This window comes from Brachycentrus maculatus, unplaced genomic scaffold (genome assembly GCF_059751285.1).
Source record: "Brachycentrus maculatus isolate JH-2025_06_01 unplaced genomic scaffold, ASM5975128v1 h1tg000491l, whole genome shotgun sequence".
Lineage (NCBI taxonomy): Eukaryota > Metazoa > Arthropoda > Insecta > Trichoptera > Brachycentridae > Brachycentrus > Brachycentrus maculatus.
Genome location: NW_028281238.1, coordinates 50,230 through 72,548, shown reverse-complemented (window position 1 = coordinate 72,548; position 22,319 = coordinate 50,230). Strand labels below are relative to the sequence as shown.

Below are 22,319 nucleotides of genomic sequence, written 5' to 3'. Positions count from 1 at the left end.
ATCCGAGCTTATTAAACAGTTTTCAACAATAACGGTGATATTTTGTTCCACCAAATTCCGCTGGAAATCCTCATGTCGCTCACTCCTTTCAAGAACGTCATAAATCAAAAAACTTGATTTTTCAGGAGAAAGTTTTTAAAGTTTAAAAATATGATACAATGTATTAAAAATAAATATCAAGCCACTTATTAAACTTTCCACTGTGCAACAGATCTTTTAAAGTAAAACCTGACGGTTTATTCTCCATTTAAAAAAATATTTAGTTTATTTAAAAAAAATAATTGAACAATACCTTTTATTCAAAATGCAAAAACAACACTTTCTGCCCTGCAGCGGGTGAATATTAAGTTAAAAATATGCCTCTTTTACTGGGATATAGAACATTTTCTGAGCATTCCGAAAACATGCACAACTGAAAATTGTCGATTTTTGATTTATGACGTTCTTGAAAGGAGTGAGCGATGTGTTAATATACTACTATTTTTTTAATAGTAGTATATTAATGGCATTTCCCATCATTTGTATTTTCAAAGTCTTCATACTGCACCTAAGACCTGTATTTTTTTAAAACATTTAATTGTTAATTTATTATTAGATTAAAACCAATATTTTTAGCTTTTCCACTTTTTTATTTGACCAGCGACCGGGTTTCGTCGTTACCGACATCATCAGACTGGATGTCGGTAACGACGAAACCCGGTCGCTGGTCAAATAAAAAAGTGGAAAAGCTAAAAATATTGGTTTTAATCTAATAATAAATTAAAAATGCAATTCCATCACGAAGTGTCAGTGGATAATATAAATCTATTTAATTGTTAACATATGTATAAATACATATACTGTATACATTCATTTAAATATTTATAAACATATTTAACTTTTTTTTTTTTTTTTGCAGAGACCCACCTGGTGTGTCTTATCGGTGGAATTCTTTTTACATACATATGTTTTTAAAAAATTATTTTCTCTATTTTAATAAAAAAATAACTATTTTACAATATTCATAGAATTAACTCTTGATCATTTACCCATTCCTTTATTTTGCCTATATTATTTTTAAAGTTCTTCATACTGTTAATATAAACCTGCAATTTTTATTTTCATAGGTCTTCATACTGTAACTGTAAAAACTGAAAATAAAAATTATTAAGGATACCAGTTTTTTTTTATAAATTTGATTTGTAAGGAAAGAGTTTGTGGTAAAATGCGAAAAAAAAATGTTTTTTTGAAACATGAAATTTATTTATATTATGTACAAAAGTAAATAACAAATTTTATATTACAACAGAACCTCTATAGTCCGAGTCCCCGCTAATCCGAACACCTCTGTATTCCGACCAACATTGCGCCAGTTGCTTGCCGAACGCTTTTTACGAAAGTAATATAATTGTCATTAAATAAATATGGAATGATTGAAATATTATAGATGTTAAAATGTTTGATATTTCACTTTCCATATTTGTTTTATTTGATAAAAAATACCCTACAGATTCTCTGTACTGTAATCCAAATGATCCACCAGTCCGAACAGAGGGTACATTTTTGGTGTTTGGATTAAAGAGGTCCTGCTGTGTTTATTTTTAAAAATTAAAGACTGGAAAATATCATATTATATTTATATATATACAGAAATGAAACTAGAAGATATGAAGGAGAGAGTCAATTATTATTGGGCGAATGGCACAAGGAGGCGATCATGCGGTCGTACTCGGGGAGCGAGGCCTCGAAGTCGCGCAGCTGGCGCTCGATGTCGGGCGGGGCCGCGTCCTGCGCCGCGCTGCGGAAGGTCTCCAGCGGCGGCGCGCGGAAGCACTCCCGGTAGAAGCCTGCCAGCTTGGCCGTCGGGCACTTGTCCGCGATGGCGAACGGGAAGTGCAGCTCCTCCATGAGCTTGTCGTCCTCGGGCAGAGGCCAGGCGGCCGGCGGCGGCGCGGGCGGCTCCGGCGGCGCGCTCTCGGGCGCGCGCTCTGCGGGCGGCGCGGGGCTCGGCGCGCGCAGCACCCAGCCGAAGGCGGGCTCCGCGGGCAGCGCGAAGTCCGCCTCCGCGTAGCGCCGCGCCAGCGCCTCGTCCACGAAGGCGCCCGCGCGCATGGGCCGGTCCAGGTCGGAGCGGCGCCGGTCGGCGCGCGGCTCGGCGCGGAAGTGGTGCGAGTCCAGCATGAGCGAGGCCTGCTGCTGCGCGGGCGAGATGGTCATGCGCGTGCGGTAGGCCACGCCGGCCGCCAGGCTGCCCGCCGGCGTGCCCAGCTGCCCCACGCGCAGCTGCCGGAAGCCCTCGCCCAGGCAGTGCGTGCGCGGCTCGCCGGTGTACACGCGGTAGTAGATGACGTAGGAGCGCGGGCACTGGCGGCGCGACAGCCGGTAGGCGGGCGTGGCGCGCGTCACGGACACCAGCGACTTGAGCAGCTTGCCCATGCGGTTGTACACGTGGCAGGTGACCTTGGCGTCCGGGTCCAGCGGCTCGGGCGCGGCCGTGAGCGACCAGGCCTCGAGCGCGAGCGCCTCGCCCTCGGCCGTGCGCAGCGAGATCTCCACGCAGAGCGGCAGCTGCGCGCGCCCCGTGTCGGGGCACAGGCAGCGCTTGGCCTCCGCCTGCACGTCCGCCTGGTCCGCGATGGCCAGACTGAACCAGTCCCCGCCCGACGTCTGCGGCTTGCACGCCGTGTTCAGCTTGTCTCCCAGCCGAGACTGTACTATAACTTGCGTAAACTTCAGGGCCAAGAACTTCGTATATTTATCCAAGTCTTTCTTGTCTTGAGGACTCAATTTCGCGGTCGCCATATTCGTATTCGATTTATTCGCGAGATTCCGGTAACTCGTGTCCGAAGAGCCGCATTATATCCCTGGAAATAGCGCGACTAGTCGAAATAAGCGCGTTTTTACTTTGATATTCATTCGATAATGATTACAAAGCTAACAGCGCGACTTTGACAAATATAGAAAGAAAACACGCCAAACGTCAAAAATGCGTAGTAGATTGCCAATTGTAAAAAAATATTCTACTTTACCATAGATTATCTCGACTATGTTTAGGAACTCGTAATAAATGATCATTACCTAAACCATTGTTCCGCATTTTTTACGACAAGTAATTATGTTTACCTTCTTAGTGTAATGGTAAGCATGATTAGCTACCGTGCCGGAGGTCCCGGGTTCAATTCTCAAGAGAGTTAAAATAAAAACTGGTGATTTTTCAGTCTAATATTTATTTAATATCACCTGGATTGGTATAGCGAAGGATTGATTACCTTGTCTCTTTGTAAGCAACTATTAATATAACTAACTAACTAACCATCACGCTGGTAACCCGCAGGGGTAGGCAGAGAGAATAGAACGCCACACTACTCTGTCTTTGCAAACATTCTTCGCCTCTTCACGTTCATGCATCTCCTCATACCCGCCAATTGTTACGACTCCTAACCTGACCACTTACAAGTATTTGGCATACCTGATCATGCCATGTTTTTCTCGGTCTTCCTCTGCTTCTTTTCCTAATTACATTCACATATTACTATTAATATAACACTGCATTTATCCTATGCAGTGTCCTATGCACTATTGGGTACAAATAAGGGTTAAAAGAAGAAAAATAATTTTAATACGGAACTGGCAAAGGAAGGATGAGAGCAAAGTGAACGCCGTTGAAATGCGCTCCCTCAGACGAATGTGTGGAAAATCATTGTATGACAGAATTAAAAACGGGGATATAAGAAAGAAATATTAGGCTGAATAAGGAATAACTGAAAAGATAAGAAAGAGTTCTTAACGGTTGTATGGACATGTGGAGCGAATGAATAGCGAGAGAATGACTAAGAAAATATATGTGGTGAATTTGAGCGGAAAAACAGAACGAGGACGACCGAAAAAAACTTGGCTCGATCAAATCAATTAGGACCTAAAATCTGGTGTCAAAAGTCTGCGTAATTGGAGGGCATACTAGATGTATGGATGTGAAGGAGGCGAGGAGTTTATGTCAGGACAGAAGAGTGCGGCGTTCTATCTTCTTTGCCTACCCCTACAGCTAAACGGCGTGATGGTAGTAGTAGTAAATAAGTACCTTCTGTGGACGATCAGACCACTTTATTTTGATCACGAAAATATCCAGAGACAAGAGTAGGTACGGCAGTACGTCAAGTAGTTAAGTACAAATATGGTGGATCAGCTGTTTCTTCTGGGGGTGCTATGAGTTTATAATATTTTATAAATAAAGTGGCCCCTCGGTAAAATAGCCATGTGTGTGTTACAATGGGTTCTATTGCTTCAGTGCTGCAATGGCATTGCGATTCCTGCGGCCAGATAAATCCCACCGAATCCGTTAAATGCATAAAATGCGGAGTCAAAAGATCCCCTGTTATAAGTCATGACAACGATCAAACGTCATGCAGAGACAGCGAGAGTTACTGTGGACCTAGAGAAAACCGCCTTCGTCGGACTTCAGCGGAATTCTCGAAGATACCTTTGCAGGGCGGGAAAAATAGGTTAGTGGACCGACAGCTGCGACTTGTCAGCGGTATCGATTTTTGTCGACTTTTGTTGTCGGGGTTCTGTTTACCATTCGACCAACGGAGAAATTCATCATTATAATACACTAGGACATAAACACCACTATGTTTGGAGTAAGGTCCTTACAATATATTGCCTATACCCAAATTAATCAGTTGCCTAATATATAAAATATAATCCAGTCAGGGATCCAAAATAAATGAACTGAAAAAATACTTTATGGAAACTTTGTTTTGTTAGTAATTAGTTATATTTTCTCATTTGTTTCTTTTAAACAAGCTTATGTTTTTTTTATATGCCTATTTCCTATACATTTTACACTATTTCCTATTTTACACTATTCCTATTATACACTATTTCCTATTTTGTCCGCCTCCGTAGTGTAATGGTCAGCACGCTCGGCTACCGTTCTGGAGGTCCTGGGTTCGATTCCCAGGGGGGGTAAAATAAATATAAGTGATCTTTTCACTGTAATATTTATTCAATATTACCCTGGACTGGTACCTGAAGCGGAGGGCTGATCACCTTTCCTTCATGTGTATACGATCAAGATAACACTGCGTTTATATGAAGCAGTGCCCTATGCACCATTTGGTGCGGATAAGGGTTTTTATTTTTTTTAATTTTATTTCCTATACCCTTTCATTGTTTTATATTTTATATTTTGCCCTATGTTAGTTTTGTTTGATTTTTTGAAAATATTTTTTTAAATTTTTTTTATTTGTATAATTTATATTTGAAGCACTAACTTTGTGATTTTCCATTTGTAATTAAAATATAACTCTGTTTTAAAATCACTATTTACTGATTTTAAAACAAAGTTGTATTTTAATTATATTTCTTATTTTTGTTTTAGTCTTGTTATTGTGTTGCAATCCAATATCCCAAAATGAGAAATGAAAATTATGGGGAATATTATACATAGGATTTTTTTTAGAGGTAAACAAATTGAAATTTCCCGCAATAAATTGATGGTGGCACCAGCCGTGTAGCATGTTGCTCCATCTTGTTGAAACCACAGCTCTGTCACATCAATGCCATTCAGCTGGTGTACGAAGAAGTCAGTAACCATGCTTCTGGAGCGCTCTCCATTGACCGTAACATTCTGACCGGCATCGTCTTTAAAAAAATATGGACCAATGATTCCACCTGCTCATAAAGCACACCAAATAGTGACTATTAATGGATGTAAGGGCGTTTCGACAAAGGCTTCTGGGTTTTCTCCACTCCAAAATAACCAAACCACTCCAAATTAACCAAAAATGTGCCTCATCGTTGAACAAAATTTTGCATTGAAAAAAGAGGATTAAGCTGAATATTTTTTCGACCATTCCTGAACCTACGCATAATGGTCATTCAGTCTATTCATGGTGAAATGGCAAAACGTACTGACTACAAATTAAATGTCAAATTGACAGTGTGTAGAAACAATGCTGCCAGTTTAAAAAACAGACCTATAAAAAAAATCACCCTATATATGTTTTTTGGGTAAAATATCTAAAATTAAACAAGGCTATTGGATTGAATTCTACTTTTATTTACATATATATGATAATATGTAAATAAAAGTAGAATTCAATCCAATAACCTTGTTTAATTTTAGATATATTGCCCAAGAATTCAATATGGATTTCTACCAACTGTCTGCAGTTACAATAAATAGGAATCCAATATGTGTTTCACTAGATTCTGACTGGGATGGATCCGTGCAGGCATTGGTTGAGAATTTATCCAGTAATAATACCCTATGCCTGGAAGATTTATTATTTTTAATGACCTATGGATGTAATATATTTTGAAATAAATAAAAATAAAATAATAAATAAAAAATAAAAATCACATGGCATTAATGAATTTTTTCTGGCAGATGCGGGTCGGGCTCGGAGCCGTCGCTGTCGCGGCAGTGGCAGTGCGGCGGGTGCGGGCTGCGCGGGCGCTCGGCCGGCTGGCGTTGCGTGGCCTGTGACCGGCTGGGCCCGCACGCGCGCGTGTACCCCGGTGAGCCGGAGCGGCCTACCTGGGCGCTGCGCACGGGCGGCCGCGGCGCGCTGCTCACCGTGGCCGACTGGGCGCGCGACGGCGTGATCTACGCGCTGCCCAACAAGGGCCGCTACCGGGACCTCAACCTGCGCCTGCAGGTCGGCGCCGGCTCCTCCGCCTGCTCTTACGTGGCTGCGCCCCCGCCCGCCCCCGCGCCCCTGCGCACCACGCACATCACCACGCAGCCCGACCCCGAGTGAGTACTGCACCTTGGTGAAATGCTTAGGTTAGGTTAGGTTACAGCCGGACACCGAGTGAGTACTGCACCTTGGTGTAATCGTTAAGTTAGGTTAGGTTACAGCCGGACACCGAGTGAGTACTGCACCTTGGTGTAATGGTTAGGTTAGGTTACAGCCGGACACCGAGTGAGTACTGCATCTTGGTGTAATGGCAGATTTTGTATGGAGGATAACAAAATGCCAATCCACACTCTCTACAATTGTGGAGGACCTCTACTGGACTCCGAGAAGGTGAAGCTCCTACCACCAAGACAGGTTGTGAGTTACATGACTCATGTAGGTCTTGGCAGTGAGCTGTAATACAGAGGGAAGTCACAATAGACCTAATATGGTCGCAGTGACATAAGGGATGCAAGATCCCTTGACCCCGAAAAAAAAAATGGTTAGGTTAGGTTAGGTTATAGCCGGACACCGAGTGAGTACAGATTTCTTACTGCACTATCCACACATAGCGCAGTCCGCTCACTGTGTACCCTTTTTTTTTAAAGTTTTTCATTTTATTTAATGTATTTCTTGAATATCGTAGTCATACAGGATGAAGTGACCAAGTGTATTTTTCACAAAAACGTGATCATTGACTGTTTGATATCTTAATGTCTTAATCTTGCCTTGAAAAAAATCCCAAAGGATTTTAAACTTGAAAGTATTATATATATTAACTTGTTAAATGACTTGGCATTGATGTTTATTTTTTTGCCAAGCAAAGGTGACTTTAATGGCCCTCCTGAACATTTTATGTTTTGGTAGTTGGTCACTTTCTCCTGTACGACTACGATATGTATATCAGTCGTACAGGAGAAAGTGACCAACTAACGAAACGTAAAATGATCAGTAGGGCCATTTAAGTCACTTTTGCTTGGCAAGAAAATTAACCTCAATGCAGTTAGTCATTTTTAACAAGCCAATATATTATACTTCCGAGTTTAAAATCCTTTGGGATTTTTTTCAGGGCAATATTAAGCTAGTAAGATATCAGTCAATGATCACGTTTTTGTACAAAATGCACTTGGTCACTTTCTCCTGTATGACTACGATATATGAATCGGACATTATATATTATTAACACACTATCTGCAGGCGGATTCGCGCTCATAATAGAAATAAACATCTCTGAAAAGAAGTGATAACATTTAATCATACTGTATACATCGATATGAGATCAAAAAATGCCGCAAAAGTCATGCGTTAAAATAACTTACACGCAATTTACGATGAGTCGAGTGAAAAGGTAAAAATACCCTTCCCGCCTAACACCACCAGTCGAGTGAAACGGTAAAATTACCCTTCCCGCAGATAGTGTGTTAATAAGTTACAAGCAACATCTGTATTGACTAGAGCATTGTGCTTTTTCAGCGTGGGCGGCGGCGGCGGTCGCATGTGGTCTTGCCCGTCGTGCTCGTACGCGTACAACCGCGGCTGGCTGCAGGCGTGCGAGGTGTGCGCGGCGCGTCGGCGCGCGCCCAGCCTCACGCGGCCGGCGCTCACCACGCTGGGCGTGGGCTGGGCGTGCCGGCGCTGCACGCTGCGCAACGCGGACGCGGCGGCCGCCTGCGCTGCGTGCGGCGGCTCGCGCCTGCGCGCGCTGCAGCCCGCGCCGGACCCCACGCTGCCGCGCGCGCGCTCCTGGGCCTGCGCCGCCTGCACGCTGCGCAACCCGCTCTCCGCCGCGCAGTGCCGCGCCTGCAAGGCCGCGCCCGGTCAGTCTACCTACTAACTTGCCATAAGATAACTTGCGATATGTGCAATGAAATGCTTAATGAAATAGACATCAATAATGTTTCTTTTAATACGTTTAAAAGAAATATTGTTGATGTCTGTTTGACCACTTGATAAAGAAATGTTCTATATAGTTATAATTTTTTGACAGTTTATTTAAATTGTTTTATTTTTAGATTAGGTGGAAACCTTTAGTTGGAATTGTTATTTTTTTGTATTTCATCATATTATGTTATTTTTGTTGAAATATTCTGTTGGTTTTCTAATAAAAAAATAAATAAATAAGATACCCTAACTTACTTGACCAACTTACCATAACTTCTAACTTGTAAGCACCTTTGAGGTAGTATTTTATGAAAAATGCGCTATAAATGCGTGGAATATTGTGGATGAGTATCATCGTTGAACAACAAACTAGACAAAAATATCAAAATCCTTTAGTACACAACCATGATACACGATTTACACACAAGGAAGGTTTGATAGTCCCAAGAATTAACAGTAAATATGGGAGTCGAACACTGCAATATATCGTACAGGAATTGGTGAATGTTATACATGTGTAAAGTGATCATTTAAACCAGCCTATGATAATTACATCATGTGAACTGCTAATTACATCATGTTACCTGGGTTTTAAGAAAAATAAGTTGCGATTTAACCAATACTGGGCCTTAAATGTAAATTCACAGTAAAATTGGTATATGTACAAATTTGTTTCACATTTTCTATAAATTTTGCAACTCAGTTCATAAATAATAAAATAATAATAAAACCCTTATCCGCACCCCAATGGTGCACAGGGCACTGTGTCATATAAACACAGTGTTATCTTGATTGTTTACACATGAAGGAAGGGTGATCAGCCCTCCGCATCAGGTACCAGTCCATGCTAATATTGAATAAATATTACAGTGAAAAAATCACTTGTATTTATTTTACTCCCCTTGGGAATCGAACCCGGGACCTCCAGAACGGTAGCCGAGCGTGCTGACCATTACGCTACGGAGGCGGACAAGAAAAGTTCATAAAAAAAGTTCATAAAACTAAAACAAAAATTGCCTTACCAGAGAAGGCCTGTCAGGAAGTCTAGATGCTTCTGTATTAGATCTGGGAATGTGGTGGGACTGGTTTCAAGTACTGCTTTATGCTCGTCGTGTTGTACCTTGCACCGCCATCCGTACTAATGTTTGGCGTCGTGCCTTGCAGAGTCCCCCGTGGAGGACGCCCCCCGCAGTCCCTCGCCCCCACCAAGACAGCGCCGGGAGCACAGGAGGTGAGATACGATAATATTTATATTTTCTTGATTTAATTGAAATTTTACTTATTAAATACCACTATTTCTTAAAATCCATTGTGACACGTGTTTCGTTGCATTCCGCATCATTTTCAAACACCGTATGTGAAGCTGAATATAAATTTTAGAATTTCATTGATTGATTTGGCAGTCTCTTTGTGGTAAAATCTATCCATTTTAAATTTAAGTTTTGCTTAGTATTTTAAATTTTACTTTTACATAATAAGTACTTAAGTCTAAGTTTTACTTTTACATACTCTCCTTTTTTCTTTTAACCCTGCTCCGCTCCGGAAGAGGTATTATTGAAATGCTCTATGATCCGTAAAAATTTGAGTAAATGCATAGTTCAAAATGAAATTCAAAAAATTTTGCATAGTCGGGAGGAAAATTTTCATAATTTTTCTGTTCTGCTTCAATATCGCTCACTCCTACAACGTCATATATCAAAAATCGTAGATTTTCTGTTGTGCATGTTTTCGGAATGCCCAGAAAATGTACTTCTTCATCTTCTTGCTCAATGCTGAGCGTCGTGGTCTTCTGGAATGTCAGGCACTTGGTGCACAAGTCCTCTCCATTCTTCCCGGTCCTGGGCCAACTTGATGGCAGCGTTTAGCGAGGATCCGGTTAATTCCTTTATTTGGTCTGTCCATCTTGTTGGAGACCGTCCTCTTGCCCGCTTGCCTTCAACTGTACCTGTTACTACCAGTTTTTCAAGACTCTTCTCGTTCTTTCTGGCGATATGCCCAAAGTAGGACAGAATCCTTTTCCTGCAAGTCGTGGAGAGTCTTTCTGTCACTGACAGTTCGCGGAGAATGGAGACGTTTGTGCGTCTTGCAGTCCAAGGAATGCGCAGCATCCTCCTCCAGCACCACATTTCAAACACATCCAGCATATGTCTTTCCTTTTTCCTCAGTGTCCATGTTTCCACTCCATACAGCGCAATGGAGAATACAAGAGATTTCACTAGACGGGTTTTCGTTTTCCTCAGTATGGACCGATTTTTCCATATCTTCGCCAGACTAGACATTGCTGATTTTGCCATTCCAATTCTTCTCCGGATTTCTGCTTCACAGCCTCCATCTTTAGAAATGAGTGCACCTAAATAGATAAAGTCGTCGACTTCTTCATAATCCCTTAAAGAATTGTTCCTTATCAGGGTGCCGAATCGGTCGATGACAAGAACCTTGGTTTTACTTTTGTTTATTTGCAGTCCTAAATGCTGGCTTTCTATTTCGACTCTATGGAGGAGTTCAGCCATTTCGTCCTCATTGTTGGCTATTAGCGTTGTGTCGTCTGCGAACCTTATATTGGAGATCTTTTTGCCCCCTACTGATACGCCACCTTCCCACCCGTCTAGTACTTTCCTCATTATATATTCTCCATATATATTGAAGAGATCAGGAGACAGTATACACCCTTGTCTCACGCCTTTTTGTACTTGAAATGACTCTGAGAAGAAATTATCAACTCTTACCGATGCCAAATTTTGTACGTATAAGTTGTGAATAAGAACTATCAACTGTCTCGGTACACCCATTGCTTCCAAAACCTTCCACAGGCAATTCCAATTCACGCAGTCAAAAGCCTTTGTATAATCAATAAAGCAAAGTACGACCGGAACCTTGAACTCCCGACTTTTCTCGATTATTTGTCTTATGTTCAAGATTTGCTCACGTGTACCCTTGCCTTTGACGAATCCAGCTTGCTCAATTGAAATTTGCCAGTCGAGGTAGTGTTTTAGCCTTGCTTTTAATATGTGTAGCAATATTTTGCTGGCATGAGAGAGGAGTGAGACAGTTCGATAGTTTTCACACTTTAGCGTAGAACCCTTCTTGTGTATCGGAATAAATACAGATTCCACCCAGTCCGTTGGCCATATTCCTGATTCCCATACCGAATTACATATATCGAGCATCCTCTTAATGCCGTCATCGGTCATATTCTTTAGGAACTCAGCTTGGATTCCGTCCTTTCCAGGCGATTTGTAGGATTTGAGTTTTTTAATGGCATTCTCTACTTCCTGGAGGATTATATGGGGTTCATCTGGATTTAAATCATTGAATTCTGCCTGGGGTTGCATACTATCATCTTTGTATAGATCCGCACAATACTCTCTCCACCTTCTGATGACTTTGTCAATTTCACAGATGGTATTTCCCTGCCTGTCCTCAATGGTCCATGTTCGAGGCTTGAACTTCTTGGCGAGTGTTTTCACTTTTTGGAACAAGTCGCGAGTGTGATTAGTGTTAGCGTGACTTTCAATATCCTCGCAAATCGAATTGATGTATCGCTCTTTATCCGCTCTGCAACTTCTTTGCACTCTTCGGTTCAGTTCGGAGTATTGGACTCTTACTTCCTGGGTAGATGTGCTCGATTTCTTAAGCTGTTTCCTCTCTTCAATTAATTTCCAGGATTCTTCGGATATCCATTGACCTCGTGTTTCCATATTTGTCCTCGGGGCTTGAGACTCTTTGATGCTTGACGCTATGATATTCTTTAGCTGTGACCATTTGTCTTCAGGATTACTAGAATTATCGTGGGAACTCTGGATCATGGATGAGAAATTTACTTGGAATTTCTTCAAGATGTCTTCAGAAGGGGTAGTTCGTTTTTTAGCCACATTTCGTTTTATATTTTTCAGCTTCATTTGTATTTCAGCAACAAGAAGTTGACGGTCAGAACCGCAGTCGGCTCCTGGGAAAGTTTTCACATTACGAACAGTTGATCTCCATCTCTTACTTATCATAATGTAATCAATTTGATTCCTGTATCTATCGCCAGGTGACTTCCAGGTATATAGTCTGCGTATGTGGTTTTTGAACCACGTGTTCATAATAGTCAGTTCGGTTTCTGTGCAAAAATGCAGTAGTTTCTCGCCTCTATCATTACGTGTGCCAATTCCATAGTGTCCGACAATGTCTCTCGGTTGGTCAGAGTCTGATGTTTTTCCAATTTTTGCATTGAAGTCTCCAATAACTAGTGTCACTTCTTTATTAGGAATGCTACGAAGTACAGTCTCTAATTTTGCATAGAATTCATCAGCATCTGATTCATCCGCAGAAGATGTGGGCGCATAGGTCTGTATAATGTTAAGTTTGCAGGGAGAAGTGTTCATTTTCAGATGTATGATTCTGTCACTGACAGTAGTGTAGCTAAGCACATACTTGTTTAGGTGTGGTGCTATTAATATCGCTACCCCTGAGAATGATAATTTTTCTTTTCCTGAGAAATACATTGTGTTCCCATCCTGTGTTGTATGGTGGCCTTCATTGGTCCAGTGGGTTTCGGAAATACCTAGTATGTCTATTCCGTGGCTGCTCATTTCCCTCTCCACAATTTGTGTTTTTCCGGGTTTCAACAATCCTCTTACATTCCACGTTGCTATTCTGAGGTTCTTCCGTAATGATAAGTGCGGATTGTTCTCGGTATGGCCAGTAGTAAATTTTACTGGCCAGTAGAAAATGTACTATATCCCAGCAAAAGCGGAGTGTCTTTAACTTAATATTTACCCGTTACAGGGCAGAAAGTGTCTTTTTTGCATTTTGAAGAAAAGGTATTGTTTAATTATTTTTTTAAATATACTAAATATTTTTCAAATGGAGAAAAAACATTCAGGTTTTACCTAAAAAGATCTGTTGCACGGTAAAAAGTTCAATAAGTGGCTTGATATTAATTTTTAATACATTTTTAAACTTTAAAAATGATCTGAAAAATCAAGTTTTTTTTATATAGGACGTTGAAAGGAGTGAGCGATATATTGATTATTCAAGTGGAAACTATGATTCTTGTCAGTCGGCAAGATGCGTCGAGTCCGGCGGGGTCTGGCGGTGAGTGGCAGTGCTGTGTGTGCACCTTCAGCAATCCTACTGCAGCTGCAGAGTGCGACATGTGCCACGCGCCGCGCACGTCACCGCAGGACATTATCCAGGTCATTGACGGGGGTGAGTGATCATTCTGATTCTGGTAACACTCCCTGACGTCACTGGATGTATTGTGACGGATTACCGATTAAACCTTGCCCGTATACAAAGGCTAAAATATATCTAGCCGTATACAAAATATTTATTGACTTGGCGTTTAATTTGTAGAACTCCATTTTAATTTATGTATTAATTTTAAATCAAACACAGATTTTTTGAGTCTACTAAGTTATATTTTACTAACAAAAAACACGTAAAAAATTATATTCGTTTGATAATGCCCTAACAAGGCGAAACAATTGTCACAATATAATTTTTTATGTGTTTTTTGTTAATAAAATACAACTTAGTAGACTCAAAAAATCTGTGTTTGATTTAAAATTAATACGTATACAAAATACATAGCATAGCAGCCGCTTTTTTATATACAGTAAAACCCCCTATTTTACGTTTTTTAAGGGACTGAAAAAAATCTCAAATGGAGGGAAAAGGGTTTTGAAGAAAAAAAAACATTAACTTTATTTCTTTTTTGTGAAAATATTATTTCATGAAGATGAGTTTTTTTTTTGCATACAAAAACCTCTAAATAGAGGGAACATCTAAATTCGGGGTATTGAAAAGAATATTTTAAATAATATTTTTTTGGAAAAATTGTAATTCTTCAACAAATAAAACAAAAAAAATGTAAAAACTGCACGTAAATGTCGATCGTGAATAATGTAAAAAAAAGCACTACAGATTCTTTGAAAAATCAAATGACAAGATATTACCGACGTAATCTGGGGAAAAAAATGCATATGCGAGTAATAAATGTATGAAAATATATCAGGACTGAAATAATTACATGCAATTGGCCGGAAAATGTTCAAGGGACGTAAAATACGGGTTTCACTGTATTGTATGTTATACAATAAGTATATTAAAATAGTAAGCTGATCTCAAATAATGAAACGAGAAAAGAGCAAATTAGATAAGCAATTGTGAGCTTGATATTTTCAAATTCATGATTTTTACATATTTTGTTTTGAAATGATCACAAATTTTACATATTAATTTTTGACATCTCATCAAAGATGAAGAAGAATATGGAAGTCTGGGTATTTACGGGACTGACGACCATCATAGGCTGGTTTAAGTGATCACTTTACACACAAGTAACATTCACCAATTCTACCCACTATTGACAACCACACTACTCAAATTCTTGGATGTTCTATATATATATGAACCAATTCAGAAACCTTGTTCTTGAATCACTAGAACTTTACTAGAGACATCTATTGGTGAGATGTAAAGAAGCTTTTTACTAAGCTCTTATGTATGTGAGGTCCGAATCCTGGATTACAATCACACACATGAGAAAAGCCAGAAAATATCATTTTCATTTTTATTATTTAAGCTTATAATTTGACCAGATAATTTATTTACAACATTTTGAGTGTGTCCAAATATGTACTTGTTCACATAATCTGGATTATCTTCAATTATAGGAGTTATTTTCATAGTATTTTTTGACATCTTTGATGAGATGTCAAAAAATAATATGAAAATAACTCCTGTAATTGGAGATAATCCAGATTTTGTGACCAATTATTTGGACACACTCAAAATGTTGTAAGAAAAGAGAAAATTGGATGAGCAATTGCGAGCTCAATATTTTCAATTTCATAATTTTTATATATTTTGTTTTGAAATGATCACAAATTTTACATGTTTTTTTTTATGGAATCATTCTGTCGTAGCGTTTGGGGACAATGGTCGCCAGGAGAGCTGTCAGATGGAGACGCTGCGCCTGAAGGAGGAGAGCCTGGCGTGGGCGCAGTGGCAAGAAATACTCAACCAGTGCAAGCAAGTGAGTTCTCCTTCATCTTTTCTCAATATGTCCATGAGAGTTATTTTCTGCCGACATATTGTAACATGGCATTTACACAAAGACAATTCAACCTTTCCGGGAGTACAATAATTGATGTCCGACCTTCTCTGGGGAGTGGGTTCTTTTTACATGAATTCAATTTTTTTTTCACAAAATGTATGTATTATGAAGATAGAAAATATAAAAAATAAAATGAATCTTACCATCTCTACGTTTTACTTTATAACTATGCAAAATATGACAAAATTACAAACAAATCTACAGATGTAATTGCTATACAAGTTACATCATACTAACCGATAGACGGACTTTGACGTTCATTTTGCACTGTCTGCTCGTTGTGATGTAAGCCTGCCTTGTGTAGCGCGGAGGGCAGTTTGTGGACGAGACGTTTGCGGCCGCCCCGCGCTCGCTGTACTACGACGTGGGCGGTGGCAGCGAGGCGGAGCAGCCCGCGGCTCGCTGGCTCCGGCCTCGACACATTCACACTGACGCGCGCGACGCGCACCTGCCCTGGGTCGTGTTCCGACAGCCGCGACCCAGCGACATCTCCCAAGGTAAGAGCATTACTCATTTCAACCGGTTGTGACCAACATCTCCATAGTCTGATTCTAACACTAGAATACTAAATGCCAGGAGCAAAAAATGTGACAAAATATCTGGGTTAAGTAGTAGACTATCGGTATCATACGTGACAAAAATAGTGAAGGATATTAGTAACATAAACCAAGCTAGGACACAAAATGCCCAACCCTCTTCTAGTGGAACGGAAGGTCCGCTCTGGGAGGGCGCATGCGCGCAGGGCGCCTACCATTCTACTCTTTGCTTGACTAGTTAGAGTCCCGTATTGCAGGCGTGCTGGGCAACTGCTGGCTGCTGAGCGCGCTGGCGGTGCTGGCGGAGCGGGAGGCGCTGGTGCGCGGGGTGGTGCTGCGCGGGGAAGGCGCGTGCGCGCAGGGCGCCTACCAGCTGCGCCTGTGCAAGGACGGCCGCTGGACCACGGTGCTGGTGGACGACCTGCTGCCCTGCGACAAGCGCGGCCACCTCGTCTACTCGCAGGTCACACTCACATATTAAACACCTATAAAAATGTAAATTTTTATATATCGCTTTTTTACTCCCGTTGTAATAACTTACACGGAAACAGTTTTACACCGTAAGTTACAATATCTCTTCGTAAACCATATCTTCTGAATTTTATCTCTTAAAATACTAATTAATTGATCTCCCAACCATTCGATTAAGTCAATTGGAATGTAACTATGATTTTAAAACCATCTTCATTCAAGTAATATTCCTTTCCTTTTTTTTTCTGTGAATTGTTATTTATCAATTCCATATTAATTAATTTCGCATTTAGATTTAAATTAAGTTTGTATATATGTAGTACACAGCATAAGAAATAGTAAATAAGAAAAATGTAAAGTGCTCTCAAGACAATATTTTGTAATAATGGTGCCATATAAATTAGCAAATATTATTATTATCAACACATTATTGTTGCTAGTTTTTTTATCAACGCCGTTTCTAATTAGTATATTAATTATGGTCGTATACTGATCACAAGTAACTGCAAACCTAATTCCAATCGGTACATGTTTTTTGGCATCTTGAGTTTAAGCAATGTTTAGAACGCTTATAAGCGTATCCCACTCTCTACCAAACAGTATGTAAAAAATATTTTTGAATGTTTCCCGCAAACAGTGTGTTAACTTCCCTTGTATGATTGTGCAGGCTAAACGGAAACAGCTGTGGGTGCCGCTGATAGAGAAGGCGGTGGCCAAGCTGCACGGGTGTTACGAGGCGCTGGTGTCGGGCAGGGCCATAGAAGGTACGGACTGCTACTGCTAACTGACTGGGTACTAGGTGGCCGACTGCGGAGTCTGTATGGTTTGGTCTGGCTGTCCCGCAGGGCTGTGCACGCTGACGGGCGCGCCGTGCGAGTCGGTGCCGCTGCAGGGCGGCGCGGTGGCGGGCGAGGAGGAGCTGGACCGCGACCTGGTGTGGGCGCAGCTGCTGTCCTCGCGGCAGGCGCGCTTCCTCATGGGCGCCTCGTGCGGCGGCGGCAACATGAAGGTGGACGAGGAGGAGTACCAGCGCCTCGGGCTGCGGCCGCGCCACGCCTACTCCGTGCTGGACGTGCGCGCTGCCGGCGGCCTGCGCCTGCTGCGCCTGCGCAACCCCTGGGGCCACTACTCGTGGCGCGGCGCCTACTCGGCTGCCTGCCCTCTGTGGACCGAGCGGCTGCGGCGCGCGCTGGACGCGGGCGCGCCCGACGACCAGGGCGCCTTCTGGATCTCCTTCGAAGACGTGCTGGCCTACTTCGACTGCATCGACATCTGCAAGGTGCGCAGCGGCTGGCACGAGGTGCGCCTGGCGGGCATCCTGCCGCCGCTGGCCGCGCCGCGCCACCTGTCCTGCCTGCTGCTGACGGTGCTGCAGCCCACGGAGGCGGACTTCACGCTGTTCCAGGAGGGGCAGCGCAGCGCGGCCAAGGGGCAGCGCTCGCAGCTGGACCTGTGCGTGGTGGTGTTCCGCGCGCGCCCGGGCGCCGCACCGCACCCCGGCCGCCTGGTGGCCAACAGCAAGCGGCAGGTGCGCGGCTTCGTGGGCTGCCACAAGATGCTTGAGCGCGACCTGTACGTGGTGGTGTGCCTGGCCTTCAACCACTGGCACACGGGCCTGGAGGGCGGCGGCGCGGCGGCCTTCCCGCGCCACGTGCTCGCCGTGCACTCCTCCAAGCGCCTGCTGCTGCAGCGCGTCACGCCGCCCCCCCACGTGCTGGCCGACGCCATCATCGGCCTCACGCTCGCGCGCGGCCAGCGCCACGAGGGTCGCCAGGGCATGACCGCCTACTACCTCACCAAGGTGACTCCCTTTGCTTCTTCACTATCAGCACTGGAACAACATAAGATAGATGTTTGATTGCGCATGTGAATCTAATGAGTGAAGAAAGAACAGTAAAACAAATTTGCGAGATGAATGTAGTTTGAAATAGAAGCAGAGGAAGAAAACTTGGCACAATCAAGTATTTTGAAAGCGGTCATATCAGGAGTCAGAATAATCGGTGCATATTTATGAGGAGATGTATTTTAAATATTAAAATCAAACACTGATTTTAAGGGGCTACTAAGTTGTTCAAGGGATAACTGGAGAAGAGTCATTGCTTCGACAAAGGTCACAAAGTACAGACAATTGGTTATGTCAGGAGTGGGAATAATCGGCGGGTTTGTATGAGGAGAATGAATGCATGAATGTGGAAGAGGCCAAGATTGTTTGCAAAGACAGAGTGGTTTGATAGTTAATCACCAAAAATGTTAGAAAAACAACAAAACTTGAGGAGTGGCATCATTCCTCGGAAAGCTCGTGTGCTGACTGTGCTCTCCTTGCAGGGCTGGGCGGGGCTGGTGGTGATGGTGGAGAACAGGCACTCCAACAAGTGGATCCACGTCAAGTGCGACTGCCAGGAGAGCTACAACGTGGTGTCCACCCGCGGAGAGCTCAAGACCATCGACTCAGTGCCGCCGCTGCACAGGTATGCTGATCAGGGTCCGTGATCAAATAAAGTGATCTATGTCGCTTACTGCTCGATTTTTGTCCCTTGATTCTCTTCCCATTGGTTGGTCGAGTGAGAAATGGTTATGGATAAGGTTCAATTCAATTTCAATTCAATTTATTCAATAATTAATATATACACTACAAACAAACATTTAAGGCGTATATATTAAAAAACAAATTGAAAATTACACAAGAAGACTCTTGTTAAATGTGTAGAAGAATCTCGCTTCGGAAAACTCCTTCGGACACATGGAACAGATCAATATCCAATGTGATATTGTTCAACATAGCGGTAGCTCTTCCTACAGGCATAACCATCGGCAGGTTGGTCCTGTGTATAGGAATCTGAAACAATCTATGCCGACGCTGTCTTAGGTAACTATCGGGAACATACAGACCAATGCTCTGGATAATTTCAGGATTATCGATCATACCGCGCAACAATCGATAAAAATGCGTAATCAAATACGCATTCCTTCTAGTCTCTAAACTATTGTAGCCAAGCATACCCTGGAGAAACTGGGTCGGGTAGAGCCAAGGATAATAGCCGTACTCTCTCATGTAGAGATACCTCAAAAACTTCTTTTGGACTTTCTCTACCATAAGGTTCAATTAGGATCAGTATTCACCTAATGATATGTTTGATAAGTGTTATGGTTCAAAATCTGATGTGAGCGTCGAATGTTAGGGATCTGGGCGTTAGGTTTGTGAGCGCCCTGACATTTCACCATCACATAGAGGCGGTCAGTGGTAATGCATTGAAAATGCTAGGATTTGTTCTGCGTACTGCCAGGGTTTTCGAAAATACCCGCGTGCTGAGAACTCTTTATAACTCCGTGCGAAGTAGACTCGAGAGTGACTCGATGGTTTGGGGGCCACACGAGCTTAAGTACTCTCTTATGGTAGAGAAACTCCAAATGAAGTTTCTGAGGTATCTCTACATGAGAGAGTACAGCTATTATCTTTGGCTCTACCCGACCGAGTTTCTCTAGGGTATGCTTGGCTACAATAGTTTAGAGACTAGAAGGAATATGTATTTGATTACGCATTTTTATTGATTGTTGCGCGGTATGATCGATAATCCTGAAATTATCTGGAGCATTGGTCTGTATATTCCTGATAGTTTCCTAAGACAACGTCGGTATAGATTGTTTCACATTCCTATACACAGGACCAACCTGCCGACGGTTATGCTTGTAGGAAGAGCTACCGCTATGTTGAACAATATCTCATTGGATATTGATCTGTTCCATGTATCTGATTCTTCTACACCTTTAGCAATAGTTTTTGCATATATTTTATTTTTATGTATTTAAAAAAATAAATTAGTTTGCTATGTATATGTTAATTAAAAATAAATAAATAGAAATTGAAATTGAAACTATAATCAGTATTTGGTCAGAAGTAGGGTTCAATTATGACCGGTACTCACCTATGAAAAAATCACAACTTTTGAAAAGGATTTGAAATAGAAATGAAATAATGGTTGCGTGGGAAATGCAATGACTTCTGCTGGTACTGTTCCGTGTTCGGCTTTTTTTCTTTATTATTTTAGTTAGAAATGTTTTTTTTGTATCAGGTTCAGTTTTTTTTTACACATTTTATTGCTTTTTTTTTTCGGACCGAAAAATGAAAATTATTTTGAACTGGACTGAAAATGTCTGCAGGCAGGTGATCATTGTGCTGACGCAGCTGGAGGGCAGCGGCGGGTTCTCCATCGCGCACCGCCTCACACACCGGCTGGCCACGTCGGCCACGCTGCACGACTGGGGCACGCTGGGCGCGCCGTCGCCCGCCTCGCCCGCCTCGCCGCCCGCGCCCGCCGACCCCTGGAGCCCGCGCCACCACCAGCCGCCCCTGGACCAGCACGTGCAGGGCCTGCACGCGCCGCGCCTCATCACCTAGCCCGCCGACCTGCCGACCGACACCCGACACGAACCGGGCCCAAACTCCATATCGGAAGAGAGCGGCTCAACAAGTTATACAGTTTGGAGTTGAATACGTTTGATTTATACACTGTTGAAATAAAAGCAAAGAAAGACCAAGGAAAACTTGGCATGATCTAGTATTTCAATTCTGGGCATAGTCAGGTTAGGAGTGTGTCACAATTCTATATTGGAAGAGAGTGGCTCAACATGCTATACAGTTTGGAGTTGAATACGTTTGATTTATACACTGTTGAAATAAAAGCAAAGTAATACCAAGGAAAAACCTGGCATGATCTAGTATTTTATATCTGGGCATAGTCAGGTCAGGAGTGTATCCACAATGTATGATATATGTTCGAATGGTGATATAAAAGATTGTAGATAAACTTAACACATTGTTTACAGACATTTTTTTCATCAACCCTGACCCTACTTAGTTTACTAATTAGGGTTGTATACTTATCACAAGTAACCGCGAAACCCAATTCAAATCTGTACCATGTTTCTTGGCGCCTCGCGCTCTACCAAAAGTAAGCAAATAGAACGCTTATAAGCGTCTCCCGCTCTCTACCAACAGCATGTAAAAGACACTTGTCAATGTTTACCGCAAACAATGTATTAAGAAAGGTGTGTTGAGATGGTTCGGGCATGTGAATCGAATGATTGAGGAAAGAACAAATTCATGAGGCAAATGTAATTGAAAAAATAAGTAAATATTTGGGATTATCGAGTATTTCAAATACTTGGGCGTGGTTAGGTCAGGAGTCGGAATAATCGGCGGGTATGTATGAGGAGATGCATGAATGTGGAGTAGGCGAAAGCTGTTTGCAAAGGCAGATTGGTGTGGCGTTCTACTCTCTCTGCCGACTGATGCGGTGAAGCAACACGATGGTTAGTTGGTTAGTGTTACAGCTGGACTGTAAAATTGCAGAGAATTTACTTTATTACTGATTTAGATGTAAGATAAGTGGTTGGAATGCCGTACAAATCAGTCCTGATGCAAACTTCTAGCTTTCTTGACTTGTATAAACGGCCTCCGATTAAGTATACTTTTGGCATGACCAGATCATAGTTTCTAGTTGACTTGATCATGTCCAGTCTTCCTCACACTATTATCTCTCAAAACTTGACAAAACAGCCCTGAGACAAATTGTATATAAGATATTTCATGATCCCGTTCGTATTATTTTTGCCTTTTCACCATTCGGTTATTTTTCAATGAAAATAATATCAATATTGTTGTCC

General features: G+C 42.2%; 2 protein-coding genes across 3 annotated transcripts; one reads left to right on the top strand and one right to left on the bottom strand.

The window, feature by feature from the left end:
* Nucleotides 1-1,218: 1,218 nt before the first annotated feature.
* On the bottom strand, nucleotides 1,219-2,979 carry Atg13 (Autophagy-related 13). Its single transcript, XM_088272271.1, has one exon. It carries the CDS (start codon nucleotides 2,779-2,781, stop codon nucleotides 1,660-1,662), a length of 1,122 nt encoding a protein of 373 aa, XP_088128397.1. The 5' UTR covers nucleotides 2,782-2,979; the 3' UTR covers nucleotides 1,219-1,659.
* A 1,136-nt stretch (nucleotides 2,980-4,115) lies between these two features.
* LOC148302015 (calpain-D-like) lies at nucleotides 4,116-22,243 on the top strand. 2 transcript variants are annotated; one of them, XR_015838712.1, is made up of 13 exons: nucleotides 4,116-4,478; nucleotides 6,371-6,739; nucleotides 8,136-8,479; nucleotides 9,708-9,774; nucleotides 13,588-13,736; nucleotides 15,458-15,567; nucleotides 15,953-16,145; nucleotides 16,442-16,647; nucleotides 17,323-17,419; nucleotides 17,501-18,456; nucleotides 18,981-19,123; nucleotides 20,814-21,132; nucleotides 21,293-22,243. XR_015838712.1 is itself a non-coding variant. In XM_088272272.1 (12 exons), the coding sequence occupies exons 1-12, from the start codon at nucleotides 4,246-4,248 to the stop codon at nucleotides 21,049-21,051; spliced, it is 3,105 nt and encodes a 1,034-aa protein (XP_088128398.1). In that variant the 5' UTR covers nucleotides 4,116-4,245; the 3' UTR covers nucleotides 21,052-21,474. The 2 variants fall into 2 exon arrangements, 1 of the variants encoding a protein (XP_088128398.1); XM_088272272.1 differs by having other exon boundaries at nucleotides 20,814-21,474.
* The last annotated feature ends 76 nt before the right edge of the window (nucleotides 22,244-22,319 follow it).

Excerpts from the sequence above, each read along its gene's own strand:
- LOC148302015 (XM_088272272.1), top strand. The coding sequence starts at position 4,246 with ATGGGTTCTATTGCTTCAGTGCTGCAATGGCATTGCGATTCCTGCGGC. Across the intron at positions 9,775-13,587 it reads CAGCGCCGGGAGCACAGGAG|TCGGCAAGATGCGTCGAGTC; the intron begins GTGAGATACGAT and ends GATTCTTGTCAG. Across the intron at positions 16,146-16,441 it reads ACCCAGCGACATCTCCCAAG|GCGTGCTGGGCAACTGCTGG; the intron begins GTAAGAGCATTA and ends CCCGTATTGCAG.
- Atg13 (XM_088272271.1), bottom strand. The coding sequence starts at position 2,781 with ATGGCGACCGCGAAATTGAGTCCTCAAGACAAGAAAGACTTGGATAAA.